The sequence below is a fragment of the Vipera ursinii genome, assembly GCF_947247035.1.
Source record: "Vipera ursinii genome assembly, chromosome: 2".
NCBI lineage: Eukaryota > Metazoa > Chordata > Lepidosauria > Squamata > Viperidae > Vipera > Vipera ursinii.
In genome coordinates this window covers 34723398-34738491 of record NC_139513.1, presented here as the reverse complement: position 1 = coordinate 34738491, position 15094 = coordinate 34723398, and the positions used below count along the sequence as shown (strand labels likewise).

Here is a 15094-nt window from a genome sequence, read left to right as displayed (position 1 = left end):
CTGAGATTCGAACCTGGGCCAACTGCGTCTTAAGCAGTTGTTTTAACCCCTAGGCCACAGACTCTCTCTCTCTCTTTGTTAGCTGAGAAGCAAGGGAGATACGTGTTAAATTTTTGTTAAGCATTCAGAGTACACTTGCTTGGTCCCAGACATGGGACAAATCTTATTTCCTGTTTCAGCCTAGCCCAAGGCTATCTACAGGCAGTAGCCACAGCAGTGGCAGCTCATATTTGTGTAATTTTTTTTTTGGCTTGCTAACAAAGAATAAAGGGAGACCAATATGATAATTTCAAACTTATTTGTAATCATCAGTCAGCCATACCCTTCTGAGATTCGAACCTGGGCCGACTGCGTCTTAAGCAGTTGTTTATGTAAATATGTATATGTAAATTTTTTGGATTACTAACAAAAAAAATTACACAAATATGAGCTGTCACTGCTGTGACTACTGCCTGTGGATGGCCTTGGGTTAGGCTGAAACAGGAAATAAGATTTGTCCCGTGTTTGGGGCCTAGCAAGGTATTCTAAATACTTAACAAACTCTTAACATACATACGTATGTATGTATGTATGTATGTATGTATGTATGTGTGTGTGTGTGTATATATATATATCGCCATACATCTCTATAACTTTGTTTTTTTATATAGCTTTTATTAGTTTTTATAGGATTAGGGATTAGGGTAGGGATTTGGGTTAGGATTAGGGTTGGGGTTGGGGTTTTTCCAAATAACATTTTCAATATTTAGCAAACAGCATAATGTCTGGGTACATGTACCTAACTAACATTAATAGATATAGTTAATTATTATAAACAATATGTTAATTAATGCTAATATGCTATTAATGCTATTAATTCCCTCCAAAGAGTTACACTATTGCAAAGTAAACTTCCCACCCCAATGCTATGCAATCATCCACATTCCCCAACCCTCTACATAACCAAAAGAATGACCTTGGTTGCTATGGGACACAGAATTGTTTAGACTAGCAAAGATATTCCACACCCCCTCCCATTCAGGTGACAACCTAGAATGAGCAAGATGGCTGCAGCCAGGTTCGTTGTAGAGTTGATATGGTCACATAAGGATAAGAGCATGATTGAAAAGCCATCATAGTGACAGAAGTGGCAGTGACCTTTCTTCTCCATTTTCACTGCAGGTGGTGTCCCTTCAGCAAGTTTTAGGGTGACCTATGCCCTCTTGGTGTGCAGAAAACAGGAAGCTGTTAGTGAAGGTTATAATGAGATGTGGCAAATATTTCCACACATAAAATCACTCTTATTTGTTCTGCTCACTACACATGGAGAGAATCAACAATGACTTGGGTAGAATCTAGCAATTTAACCCAGAATTCATTTAGGTTTGTGAACGCTGAGAAAATGGACAGGGTGATCTGTGGTTTGAGTTCTGCCACTTGTAGGATTGATTCATGCTCTACCTCAGGTACCCTCCCAGAGGTATTGGAGGTGGGGCAGAAGACTGGATCTTATGTCAAGTCACCAAGGGACTATTTGTTCTACCTTGAAGGAGGCATTATATGCTCTCTTAATGCATGTGGCATCTTGCTATGTGCTGCCTACTTCAGTCTCTCTTTCTTAGGGCAACATTCCAACTCCAGAGTGTTCTAGAAACCACAGATGGTCTGGACCACATTGGTTGCTCTGATGGATGGTCTGTGTTTAGCCTGGTACAGGAAGTGCATGGCTACTACCTATATTGGAGTTCTTGAATGGTCTTTCACATTATTGACTATTGGTGGTGTGCTTACATATCATCTATAGAGTTGGGAGAAAAGGGACTTTTCCCCCCATGGTTCTGCTCCCTACTTAATGGACATGGCCACTTTCAGAACTCACAGCTACTAATAGAGAGATGTGAGGAATCCATGGGAAGGAGACTTTGCAACAGGATGCATGGATCAGGATGACCTGGCAGTGGTTACCCATGCATGCCCTTATCATCTCTCAAATTTTATACTCCAGTACTCTACATGGGTCTGCATTTGAAGACAAGCGAGAAGGAGCAATTGGACAGAATGCAGCAGCCTACCTAGTCATGGGTGAGAGACACCAGTGCTACCTAACGTTGGTTTTGAAAGTACTATGTTTGCTTTCAGTAGGCTTCTGAGTACAATTCCAAGTGTGTGATTTAACATATAAAGCCATAGGGATCTGCAGGACTGTTTGCTTCAGATAGATCAGACTCAACCCAGTGTGTTCATTCCAGATTGTTCTAAGGGAGTTCTAAAGGAGGGGGAGTGAGGACCCTGCTACTTCCATTAGGTCCCACTCCCTGGAACAGGGCTCTTCAAACTTGACCCTTTTATAACTTGTGGACTTCAAGTCCCAGAATTCCTCAGCCAGGCACGCTGGGCCAAGTTTGAAGACCTCTGCCCTAGAAAAATGTATTGCTGAGGAGCTAAATGGAGCCTCCTTAACCGTCGTGAACACTCAGCTCTTCTGCACGCCTTTTCAGTGGCATGTTTTGAGATGTCTGCTGCATTTGCCATCTTGTTCTCTTCCTCCCTTTGGTTCTAGTTTGGTGGTGGTTGTTGTTTCCTATTACATTATTGTTATGTTGTCTGGTGTATTATGGGCAACCCAGAATCCTTGAAATCAGGGAGCTTTTTAAAAAAACCACGAATGGATGAATGTTGAGTACAGGCAGTCCTTAACTTACAACCATTTATTTACTGACAGTTCAAAGTTACAATGGCACTGAAAAAAATAATTTATGACCAGACTTCCCACTGTTGCAGCTCCCCCACTATCATGTGCTCAGAAGTTGGACACTTGGCAACTAGCATATGTTTATGATGGTTGCAGCATCCCAGGGTCATGTGGTCTCCATTGACAGCCTTCCCAGCCAGCTTCTGACAAGCGAAAATCAATGGAGGGAAGCTGGATTTACTTAGTGACTGCATGATTTACTTAACTGCAGTAAATCACTTAACAAGCTTGTTTAAAAAAGATTGAAAAATTGGTTGTGACTTACTTAACAATGGCCTTGCTTAGCAACAGAAATAATGGCTCCTATTGTGGACATAAGTCGAGAACTACCTGTAGTAAGGGATGTCACCTTTTTGATGGCAAATTTTTGGGATGATGTCCTTTTTTAGCATTGTTTCTATGGGTTTATGTCAGATTTTTTAAAAAATCAATTGTCAGGGGAGTCAGTGATGTAAAAATGCCGTTACAATAACCTATAAATATTTATAAAATGCTACTGAAAGGCACTTCTAAAACTTTTCTTTTAAATGTGCTATATATTTCAGACAGAGCTTTTTTTTGAAAAGCTGAATACTTTTGATAATGAAATGAACTTAGATAGCTCCAGATTGTGATATCCAACGCCATAATTATATTTCCTCCTGCTTGCTCATATTCCCTATTCCTTTTGGCAGGTTCTTGCTGGCATAATTTTTCATAATTGTATTATTGTCTTCTTCCTCAGTTGGAAACATGATCCTAATCAGCAAGGGCACACACTGCGGTAGAAATTCTACCTTAGAGATGTAACAGTTTGGAACTCTAGCAGTATTTTATTTCTGTCAATCAGTTTAGAAAAGCGAGCAGCCAATCAGGTTTGTCTATAATACGGGGTCATAAGTCAGATTTTGGGGAAAGGAATGGCACGAAGAAAAAGCATCTGCCTGCAGCTTCCACCAGAAAGCTGAAGTGGAGATAGATGGAACTAATGAAGATAGCATTGTAGTTATTCCATCAAAGAAGCATCCTAAAAGTGATGTTTTTCAGCATAGTCTCTGACATGTTGTTTCAATGTGTTTTGCCCAAGCCCTTGCTTTTAAAAATATACTTGTACTGATATGTAATAGCTAGAATTTAGTTGTTCTGACTGATTTTTTGATATTCCATGTTAGTGATGATGTTCTAAAATTGTGCTTTGAAGCATATGAAAATAATTGGCACTGATAGATTAATTCAGTGTTTCTAGACAGTCTTTGGATTTCTCTTTGAGTATTTTCAGTGAAAAGATTAGCATTAGCAGACAAGCTTCTTTGCAAACCGCTGTCCATTTCCTTTCAGTGTTATTTGTGTTGTTCAAATGTATTGGACATAAAGAAAGTGATCTCACTCAACAACATGCTTACTCTCCCACATATAACTTAAAAGATGATGTAGAAAATACAGTAGTCCAAATATTCCCAGCTATCATAGATACTTCAAATAAACGGATGATGATTTTCAGACTTTGAAAATTAGGTGTGATTTGGTTTCAAGCATTATTTTGAGAATTGCTTCACATTTGTGATGCATCTGAATATTCTTACATACAGTGGAAACAGAACATTATTCCAGGTCTGAGTTATTGTAATGTACTGTATATTGATTTTGTACTGTCATGACCGCTGATGTATGGGAGATAAATAGAATCTGCATAGCTGCACACACTGCTTTGTTCCCCTGAATTTGATTTCATTTATGCTCATATTGTTTTGGCATTATCATTTATATAGAATGAGAATCTCTTCTGTAAATTTCATTTCACTGAACCTAAACATTGTAATAAATTATAGATAGCTGATTGTTTCCACACTGGATTTTTTTGTCCCATGTTTAATGAACTATTGTAAGATATCAGAATTGAAAGAGAATTTAGGATATGACAATTTAAATTTCATATTAGAGATTAATGGAATTCAGTTGGCAAAGAATCCTTTTGTAGCAATGTAAGAATTCAAAAGAACTTTGATTTTAGTATCTAACCTGTCAGGGGGAAACACAGGTGTGTTGTCCCTGATTCCATCTCCCATCTTCCATCTCTGTTCAGGGACCTATTAAAGTAAGGTAGACAGTTTTCCTGATGAAAAGCAGATTAAGAGTCTAAAACAAGAAATATTGCACCCTTCAAATTTAATTCCTGTTAGCCATTTTCCTTATCTGAGAAAAATGCTATGTTTGAGTATAAGTCTCAACTTTGTTATGATGGCAAGAGAAACTTTGTGTGTCTGTTTGTGGTGTGTATAGTATTTAGGGGAGAGAGAGAAAGAGAGAGCCACTGAGTTATTGTACGTACCAGAGAGAAAATAATTGAACAGTAAATATAATCCATTCCTTGTTCCTATTCCTGGATTTGAAATGCTGTCCTTAGCAGAAGACGACTCTTTTGGTCTAATCCATGCAGAATCCTTGATTTGGGATGTGTCTATGCAATATCGGAGAGATGCTGGTGTTGTTTGTGATGGATGACTTTTCCTTCCTCTGTCATTCTGTCTGTCTATCATTGGGTGAATTTTCCTGTGCTCAGCAAAAAAATGGAAATCGCCAGAGCCCCAAAGTACCCTTTTATATTTATTTGGGAACTTACAGAAGTGCTGAGGCTAGGAAAAAAAAAAGCTAAAGGAAATTGCTTGCTTGCAGATCATTAACCTTCTTGGGATTCCCCATCCCATCCCACTCTTCCTTTTTTTCTGGCTCTCTTCCTGGACAGCAACCACTTGAACGGAAAGACAGCCAAAACAGCTCCCAGCACAGTGTCTCCAGCCACCACAGCACCCACACGGCTTCACCAATTCACAGCACTCAGGTGCTTCCCGAATACCCTGTTCCTGAAACACCAGCGACAGACCAACCGGACAACGCAGGGCAGAAGAAGCCAGATCCATTCAAAATCTGGGCCCAGTCCAGGAGCATGTATGAAAGCCGACGTGAGTATGCCGCGAGATATTATTATGTTAATGGCAACTTTAGACAGCAACATCTACTCATTATTATTATCGGCTCTGATTTCAGGAGGACGTTTGCTTGGACTGAAAAGAATAAATTTGGGATATGTGAGCAAGGGATGCTGGCTGTGGCTGGAAATGGGTGGAGAAGGAAAGCAATATTTTGCAACTAAGAAGATTAGCAAATTATCTGTAATTGGAGGAGCATTGCTTACTTGCAGCAGGCAGTTTGAAGGCTTAATGATGAGCGATGAAGGACACATATTTTCAGTATTATGACATTTTTTGGGGTGGGTGGGAAATGTCTCTGTTTATTTCTCTTTTTTTCATTTAAAAATAAATCCATTCGTAAAAGGAGCTATATTGTGTAGATTCTCCAAATGCTTTTCTCAGAAAGGGAAAACTGGACACTGTTTCCTGTTTGTAGCTAAGGTCTACAAAATCTTATGCTCTCAAGCCTTGATCTTGCAAAGGGTTAATAAAGGAATCAGTTGAAATTGCTTAGACAACCTTTGCTTAGGAGCATCAGGCCCTTGTCTGTTCAGTTATTCCATTGTTAACATTTCCTAGTTAGCTATTTGAAGTTCAAAGGTTTAAATCCAAAGATGCTGTAGCCCTAAGTTTTTTTTAAAAAGTACAGGTACATGGCTGAGTGTATGTCTCCAAGCCATGCTTGTCTTTATTGTTATGGGCTGTTCCATCAATGCAGAAAACAAATAAATGCAGTAAGCAGCTTTTATTTTAGTTATTAATAGATTCAGTCCACAAATAATTCAATAGAGGGTTGATTTGAATCCAAAGGATTTTGTTTACTTATTATTCTGACTATTTTAATGCATTCCTTTTTTCCCCCTTTTTTCCCTCTTTTATTGATGGATTATTTTATGATGAGATTGATAGCCACCTGGAACATTTTGGGGACAGAATGTGATACAAATAAAGTAAATAAATAATAAGTAATAAAATTAAAAATACATGTCAGTGAATCTACTTTTGATTTTAAATAATGGATTATTATTTTTTTTTTAAAAAAAGCATCTTTAGAGCATGAATTATCATTTAAGACTTAGTGATAAAGCAGCTTTGAAACTACCTACATAAAAAGCGCCATTTATCATTTGGAGTTGGGATTTTACATTTGTCTGTAGTGAACTGAATGGACTTAGAGTAAAATCAGTGTTGAATGTATTGCATGAAGGGCAGTGAAAATGTTGGTAGAAGCTTTGGGGCTAAAACAGTGCCAAAGTCTCTTTACTGCTTGGCTGTTCCTATTGTATTACTCATATTTATTCTAAGGGAACGACAAAGGACGTTTCTCTATACATTCTAAATAGCATAACGCAGGGCTTTTCAACCAGTGGTACGGGTACCACCTGTGGTACATTGGCACCTGGCAGGTGGTACATGACCATCCTAGAAAAGTGGTAGCGGGGGAGGGGAATAAGCTGAACCGGTGGCAGCACCGCACAAGCCTGAGCGAGACGGCTGGAGCTGCAGGGCTCTCAGGGCTCAGCGGAAGTGGCAGGATCAGTGCCAGGCTCCAGCTGGAGCTTGGTGTTGATCCTGCCGCTTCTGCTGAGCCCAGAAGAAGCACCGATCAGCTGGAATGTTGCAGAATCTCCAGGATCTTGTGATTTACATTCAGATGCTTGGCAACTGATACATATTTATGATGGTGACAGTGTCCCAGAGTCATGTAAAGTGACCAAAACCTGCTGCAACCACCCAGCAGAGGGGGGGAAATAAAAACCACGGACAGGAGGAAGAGTGCCCCCAGGCAGGCAGGCAGGTGTCTTGCTCAGCTGTGGCTTGGGGGGCACTTTTTTCAGTGCCATTGTAACTTCTAACAGTCACTAAGTGAACTGTTGTAAGTCAAGGACTACCTGTACTTCATCACTTTTTTCTTTCTTTTTTTTTTTTTTTTTTTTGGTCATCAAGTTTTTGACACCTTGCTAGGCGACTGGTGGTACTCGGATGTTGCCATTTCCTAAAAGTGGTACAATGGGTGAAAAGGTTGAAAAGCCGTGGCATAACAGGCTTGTATTTTAGCCTTTTACAGGTGGGTGGGCATGTGCAGGCTAAGAAGTAGTCCCAAAATTTCTGAGCTTAGTCTGACTTTAAAACTACATCTTCCATAAAACATGAATAAATTTATTTTCATGTTTCAATTCTGGAAATCTGGGATAAAAATATGTTCAGTTTATTAATACCCCATAGATTCGCCTGGGGATATAGAGCCTGATTACACCTGAGGGGGGCTATTTATCTTTCCTTTCTCTACCCAACATATTAGTAGTAGCTCCTCCCCCTCTCAAAATGTCCAACTATTTTAAAGTAGAAAAACAGTTAAGACCCAGGCTTTGTCCCTTCCCATCCTATAAAACAGTATTTCTCAACTTTGGCAACATAAAGTTGTGCTGACTTCAATTCCCATAATTTCCCTGCCAGCAATTGCTCATTGTGATTGGGATACTCTGAGAATTGTAGCCCACTCATCTTCAGTTGACAAACACTGTTACAAAACAATGACAAAAGCCCCAGTTGACAAACAATCACACAAGCAAAGGAAAATCTGCCCTATGAGGGTTTGTGCAAAGTGCTACTTTATGATTTACCCTTCCCTCCTAGGTTTGAAAAAAATGATTTTCTTCTGTTCCTCCTTCGTTTTCATGACCTGTCTTTTTTTAGCTTAGAAAGCTGGTAGCAGGGCTGGCTGCACAATTGTTAAATGACAATGACTCAAGGGAGGTAGCGGTTGACTGAAAAACTGGGAATATACAGTAATCCTATGTGATATTAAGAAAATTCACCACTCTGATATTCTAAATCCAGCACAATTCTAATGCAGATTACAAGATTATTATTTTGGGGCTTGTTAGTTGCACATTTAATGTAAACATGTAAAGGTAAAGGTTCCCCCGCACATGCGTGCTAGTCGTTTCCGACTCTAGGGGCCGGTGCTCATCTCCGTTTCAAAGCCGAAGAGCCAGCACTTGTCCAAGTACGTCTCCGTGGTCATGTGGCCGGCATGACTAGACGCTAAAGGCACACGGAACGCTGTTACCTTCCCACCGTAGTGGTCCCTATTTTTCTACTTGCATTTTTACATGCTTTCGAACTGCTAGGTTGGCAGAAGCTGGGACACGTAACAGGCGCTCACTCTGTTACGTGGCACTCGGGATTTGACCCGCCAAACTGCCGACCTTTTTTTTTTTTAATTGAAAAGTTTTAACATACATTTTATCTTTAACAGTCCCCCCTCCCCCTCCCTTCTCCCTCCCTCCCTACCCCTCTCCCCCTCCCCCCCCCGACTTCCCAGAGCTAAGTAAAGGTATAAAAACAAAAAAAAACAATCATAAACATCCATATTCTAACAACCATAAACTCTAAAATCTATCACTCTCTGGCTCATATAGGATAATACAAACACTATTAATATTAAATATATATAGAAAAAAAAGGGAAAAAAGAAAAAGAAAAGGAAGACTCATTCAAATGCTACATGAAACTTTTTAGTCCTATATTTGTTCTGGATATACTCAATCCATTTTCTCCATTCCATAATATAACATTCTTGCGAATGATCTTTCAAATAAGCCGAAATCTTTGCCATCTCTGCCAGGTCAGAAACCTTTAAAGTCCATTCTTCTATGGTCGGCAGTTCCTCCTTCTTCCAATACTGACCTATTAAGAGTCTTGCTGCCGTAATTAAATTCAACATCAACTTAGTGTCCACAACCGTAACATCTGTAATTATTCCCAACAAAAAAAGTTGCGGACAAAACTTTATCCTTTGCTTGAAAATCTTCTGCATATTCCACCAGATTTTTATCCAAAAGGCCTTAACCTTTTTGCAAGTCCACCATATGTGAAAATATGTTGCATCTTCATCGCCACACCTCCAGCATTTTGGCTGATAATTCGGGTACATACTTGCAAGCTTTTTAGGATCTAGATGCCATCTATAAAACATTTTATAAAAGTTCTCTCTTAAATTTTGAGCTTGTGTAAATTTTACGTTCCTCACCCAAATCTTTTCCCACGTGTCCATTGTAATAACTTCTTGGATGTTTTGGGCCCATTTTATCATACAGTCCTTAACAAGCTCTGTTTCTGAGTCAATCTCTATCAATGCAAGATATATCCGTTTAATATGTGCTGGTCCCTGATTTCTAATTTGCTTTATCAGATTTTCATCAGTCATTGTAAAACCAGTTTTCTGGTCTTCTTTCCACCTGGCCCGTAGCTGAATATATTGAAACCAAGTTTGAACAATCTTCTCATCTCGCAAGAGGCTGTATGGTTTCAGACACCAGACATTTCTTTCCAAGCTTAAAATCTCCTTATACGTAGTCACATCATGTTTAAAACCAACATTTATATTTTCTATTGCGTGTTTTGGAATTGCCCACAAAGGTATCCTACAGTCTAACTTATGTCTATACTTCTTCCAAACTCTCAGCAATGCCTGTCTTAAAATATGCACTCTAAACACATTATCTACCTTCTTATCATACAACAAATATGCATGCCAGCCAAACAGCAAATCGTGGCCCTCAAGATTGAATAATCTCTCTTGTGTCAAATTAATCCAATCACTTATACCTGCTAACGCAGCAGCTTCATAATATAATTTAAGATTAGGCATTTTAAGACCACCTCTTTCACGAGTATCCTGCATAATCTTAAGTTTAACTCGTGGCCTTTTCCCTGCCCAGACAAATTTATTGATACCTCGCTGCCATTCCTCCAGATTAGAATCTTTCTTAAGAACCGGTATCATTTGAAATAAAAATAAAAATTTAGGCAGGACATTCATTTTCACTGCTGCGATTCGCCCCAACAAAGACAATTGCAATTTTTCCCAACTCTCCATTTCTTTTTGAATTTTTCCCCATAATTTTTCATAGTTATTTTTATATAATTTTGTATTAGAGGGCGACAGAAGCACCCCCAAATATTTGACCCTTTTAACAATCTCAAATCCAGTTAACCCTTCTAAAAGGGCCTTTTGCGATGCTGTCATGTTTTTAGCCAAAATTTTAGTTTTTTGTACATTAACTTTAAATCCAGAAACCTTTCCATATTGCATTATTATCTCCATCAGGTCCACAACAGAGCTCTCCGGCTGGGTCACTGTAACAACCAGATCGTCTGCGAACGCTCTCAATCTATAATCCTGATCTCTAATTTGTATACCCTTAATTCTTTCCGAGTTCCGTATTTTTACCAATAATATCTCCAATGTTAACACAAATAACAAAGGCGATAACGGGCACCCTTGCCTTGTACCCTTCTCAATATTACATGCTTCTGTCAAGCTATTATTAACTATTATTCGGGCTGTTTGTTTTTGATATAATGCCCTAATTGGTTGCAGAAATTTATCCCCAAAATTCATTTTATCTAGAACTTTCATCAAAAATTGCCAGTTCAATTGATCAAAGGCTTTTTCAGCATCTAAAAAAATTAGCGCCGCAGGGATCTGGTTGTTCCTCTCCAAAAATTCCAACACATCAACTATATGCCTCACGTTATTTTTCATTTGCCTACCACTAATAAACCCAGTTTGATCCCCATGAATCACCTGTTGCAGAACCCTCATCAATCTATTAGCCAACACCTTAGCAAATATCTTGTAATCTGTATTTAAAAGTGATATCGGTCTGTAGTTTTTTACTTGAGTAACATCTTGGTCTTCCTTCGGAATCAAAGAAATAAAAGCAGTTCTCCAAGATGGAGACACCTTTCCCCCTCTCTGGATTATCTGGAACAATTCCTTTAACGGTTTTATCAACTCTAATTGTAATTTTTTGTAGTAAGCCGCAGTCAGACCATCCGTACCTGGCGCTTTATCCACCTTCAACTCCTTAAATTGCTGTAAGAATTTCTTCTTCTGTAATCAATTGATTAATCTCCTCTTTTTGTACTTGCGTAAGAACCGGGATGCTAGCATTCTCCAAATATACATCAATGTCTTTTTCATTAATCTTCTCCTTAGCATATAATTTAGAATAAAAATCCACAAAGGCTTCCTTAATAAGATCCTGTTGAAACACAACCTTTCCCTTATGTTCAATTTTGTCTATATTAGAAGCCCTTTGCTTTTTCCTTAGTCTGTAAGCTAGCCATCTACCTGGCTTATTAGCATTGCAAAAAGTATTATGCCTGGCAAACCGCAAATTGGTTGCCACCTGGTCAGCCATTAGTTTATCAAATTGTCCTTTTAATAGCTTAATAACCTCCTTAGTCTTCACATCCAATGGATTCAGAATCAAGGCCTTCTCTTTTTCCTTAATTTCATTCTCCAATTCTTTCCTTCTAGCTTCCAAAGTACGTCTGTGTTTATTATTCATATATATCAACACCCCTCTCATATAGGCCTTGCTAGCATCCCAAACCATGTCCATAGAAGTATCCTTATTCATATTAATTTCAAAAAAATCCTTCATCTGCTGTTTACATTCTTCCACATTTTTCTGATTTCTAAACAAGTTCTCATTTACGCGCCACGAGCGCCTATCTCTATTGCTGACCTTCTGATCGACAAGCTCAGCGTCCTAACCCACTGAGCCACCGCGTCCCATGTATGTAAACATGTAGCTTGGCCTAAAAAAAGATTTGTGAATGTTTTGCATTCTCAACATGCAACTTCCATTACATGGAGTTTTTGTCTCCTGTTCTCTCCCCTAATCACCCCTGCAGTAACATTTATTATTTATTTATTTTTACCTCACCTTCATTATTTTTTATAAATAACTCAAGCCTGCAAATATACATAATGTTCACTCCTCCTCCTTCCAGTGTCACCACAACCACCACCACCACCAACAACAACAACCCTTTGAGGTAAGTTGGGCTGAGAGGGAGTGACTAGCCCAAAGTCACCTGGCCAGTTTTCATGCCTAAGGTGGGACTAGAACTCAGCGTCATCTGGTTCTAGCCTGGTTCTGTAACCACTAGACCATATTTGTCTAAGACCCCCATAGCTATCTATAATACTGCCAGCTAAACAGTTTATTAGAAATAGCTAATTAGTAATTAGAATAAACTCAACAATTTCAGCTGCAGTCTATTCTCCCCTGCATCCATGTGTTATATTATAATCTCTATGGTGGTGTGTGCGTGTGTATTGGTGTGTGTGTGTGTGTGTGTGTGTGTGTGTGTGTGTGTGTGTTTCTCAACTTTTCCATCTACATATTTAGGCAAGACAAGTTACATGCATTTTAGGAGTTTTGGACTCCTTGGTTTTGGACAAGGGGGTTTCTTTATCTACGGTATATATAAAGTATATAATGAAAGACAAAATATTCGTACATAGATTTATCCAGTTTCTAGATCACTAAGTGACCCTTGTTCCAGATTTGACTTCTCCAGACTCTATACTTCTCCAGAAAGAAAGGAGCTTTGAAAGAAATTTGAAAATCAAATTATCTTTTAGGAAATTGATGCCTACTGAGATTAAAAAAAATTGCAAGAAAATTTTCTTACACATCAGTACTTCAAAGTTTGGTAGATGCGTCAAAAGGGATTTCTCACAGTACTATTGTTCCAGCTGCAACAGCCTGTAGAAGTGCTGTAAATTGTATAACCATTGACACTTGCATAGGGTTTAATCTCATGCAGATTTTAACATTATATTTGCTTTTTAAAATGTAATATTTAAAAAAACAGTGCTTTTTTTAGAAATGAGATAAGTTAGTTAATCAGAATTAGCTTAGAACATTCTAAATTTTAAATTTGAACTAGAAAAAGTTCAAATTCCTTGGAATATTAATTTTACTCTTATTTCAATTCTGCTGTTATTTACCATTTAAAGACTTTTCCCAACTGATCATTATTTGAGAAATTTAAATCTATGAGCAGAATTATCCTTTCTTTTAATATATTTTGTATTTTAGCAAATAGTACATGAACAAACATTGGCAATAAAAACCAACGTAATAAAGAATGTTGCTCAATGTTAGTAAGATTATAAGAGAAGGGGAAGAGAGAGAATAACCCCAGAGATTTTAATCCTGATTGAATAATTATGTGTTATCAGGCTGATGTTGACTCTTAGTGACCACAGAAATTTTCTCCATGGTGATCTTTCTTTAATCTAGCCTTTCTGGTTTTTCCAATGGTGGAATTTTATAATAATAATAATAATAATAATAATAATAATAATAATAATAATAATAATAATAATAATAATAATAATAATAATGTAGTACCAATAGTAAGCCCACTCAGTACAATCTCAAAACAGTTGAAGCACCACTTAAACACGGTCAGCATTGTCAAATTCACCATCAGTCAATTTCAGAAGGCAAGTTTACTTGGAACAGTTTACATCATGTGACAATATCTGTAATACCATCAAGCATCCACATCTGCCTAACCCAGGTACTTGGGAGGGACTCGATAGGTGGATAAAAATGTCAAATCCAGTCTGAGCATCTGGAACATCTTAATTACAAACAATCGGTTGCAATTGCTTAGAACAGCTTACGTCCCACAACAATTACCGTTAATACCATCAAACAACAAAATCTGTTTGGGGGCCTTTGGATCATTCAAGATCTGATGGGCAGCTGACTACCAACTGCTCAGCTTGAGAAATGCAAATCAGAGTGGACTGCCTGTGAAACTCACCTTTTGCGGCCCTCCTTGGGCAAATGATCTGAGGGCTGCAGATTACCATCCAAATGTCGCCATACTTTAGACACAGAACATTTTTTATTCCTTACAAACCTATTTGGTTACCTAGGCTTTCCTTTAAGCATCTCTGAATTTGTGACTACGTTTGTTTGTATATGCATTTCCTGGGCTCAGAAAACAGTTCTAAGAAAAATCAGTTTTCCTGTGCCCCAACATTAAAAAATATTTTGGATAAGAAATGTATACAGTGTAAGTTAGAAGAGTGGGCATAGCCTTTGTGTAACCGGATAAAGCCATCTGGAAAATCTACCTGGCTATTTCAAATCTGTCTCAGCAATGAGAAGTGACTTTTCTTTAAAATAGACTTTGCTCTACACAGGTAAATGCATCTCCCCTCCCAGGATGGAATACAACCTGGATTTGTAGTGTTCCCTGGCACACTATTTTTAGTCCTAGGCTTCTCCTTACTTGAGGCAGAGATACCAATAGTATCTTAATCTTTTAGAATAAAAATAGCCTATTTCTTCAGAGCACTGTGTGTGCAGACTGCTAAAATGCTCCTGCATTTCAAAAAGCAGGCTGCTTCTGATGTTCAGGTAGCTAGTGGTGGAGGATTTAATCACAGAGGAACATTTCAGCAAGTCTGTTAACATTATGCTGTGCAAATGTTTGTTTGTCTTAAAGAGAATAGAACAGAACAGAATATAAACATTATTGATTTAGTAATCTGACCATGTCAAATGACTAAATCAATAAAAGCAAT

At 38.3% G+C, this 15094-nt stretch overlaps 1 protein-coding gene across 1 annotated transcript in view; it reads left to right on the top strand.

Moving 5' to 3' along the window:
- MAGI1 (membrane associated guanylate kinase, WW and PDZ domain containing 1) overlaps positions 1-15094 on the top strand; it is a 530488-nt gene that overhangs the window by 475224 nt on the left and 40170 nt on the right. The window contains exon 14 of the mRNA XM_083356114.1: positions 5454-5670. Within this exon, the coding sequence (XP_083212240.1) occupies positions 5454-5670 (217 nt within the window). The remainder of the gene's footprint in view (positions 1-5453; positions 5671-15094) is intronic.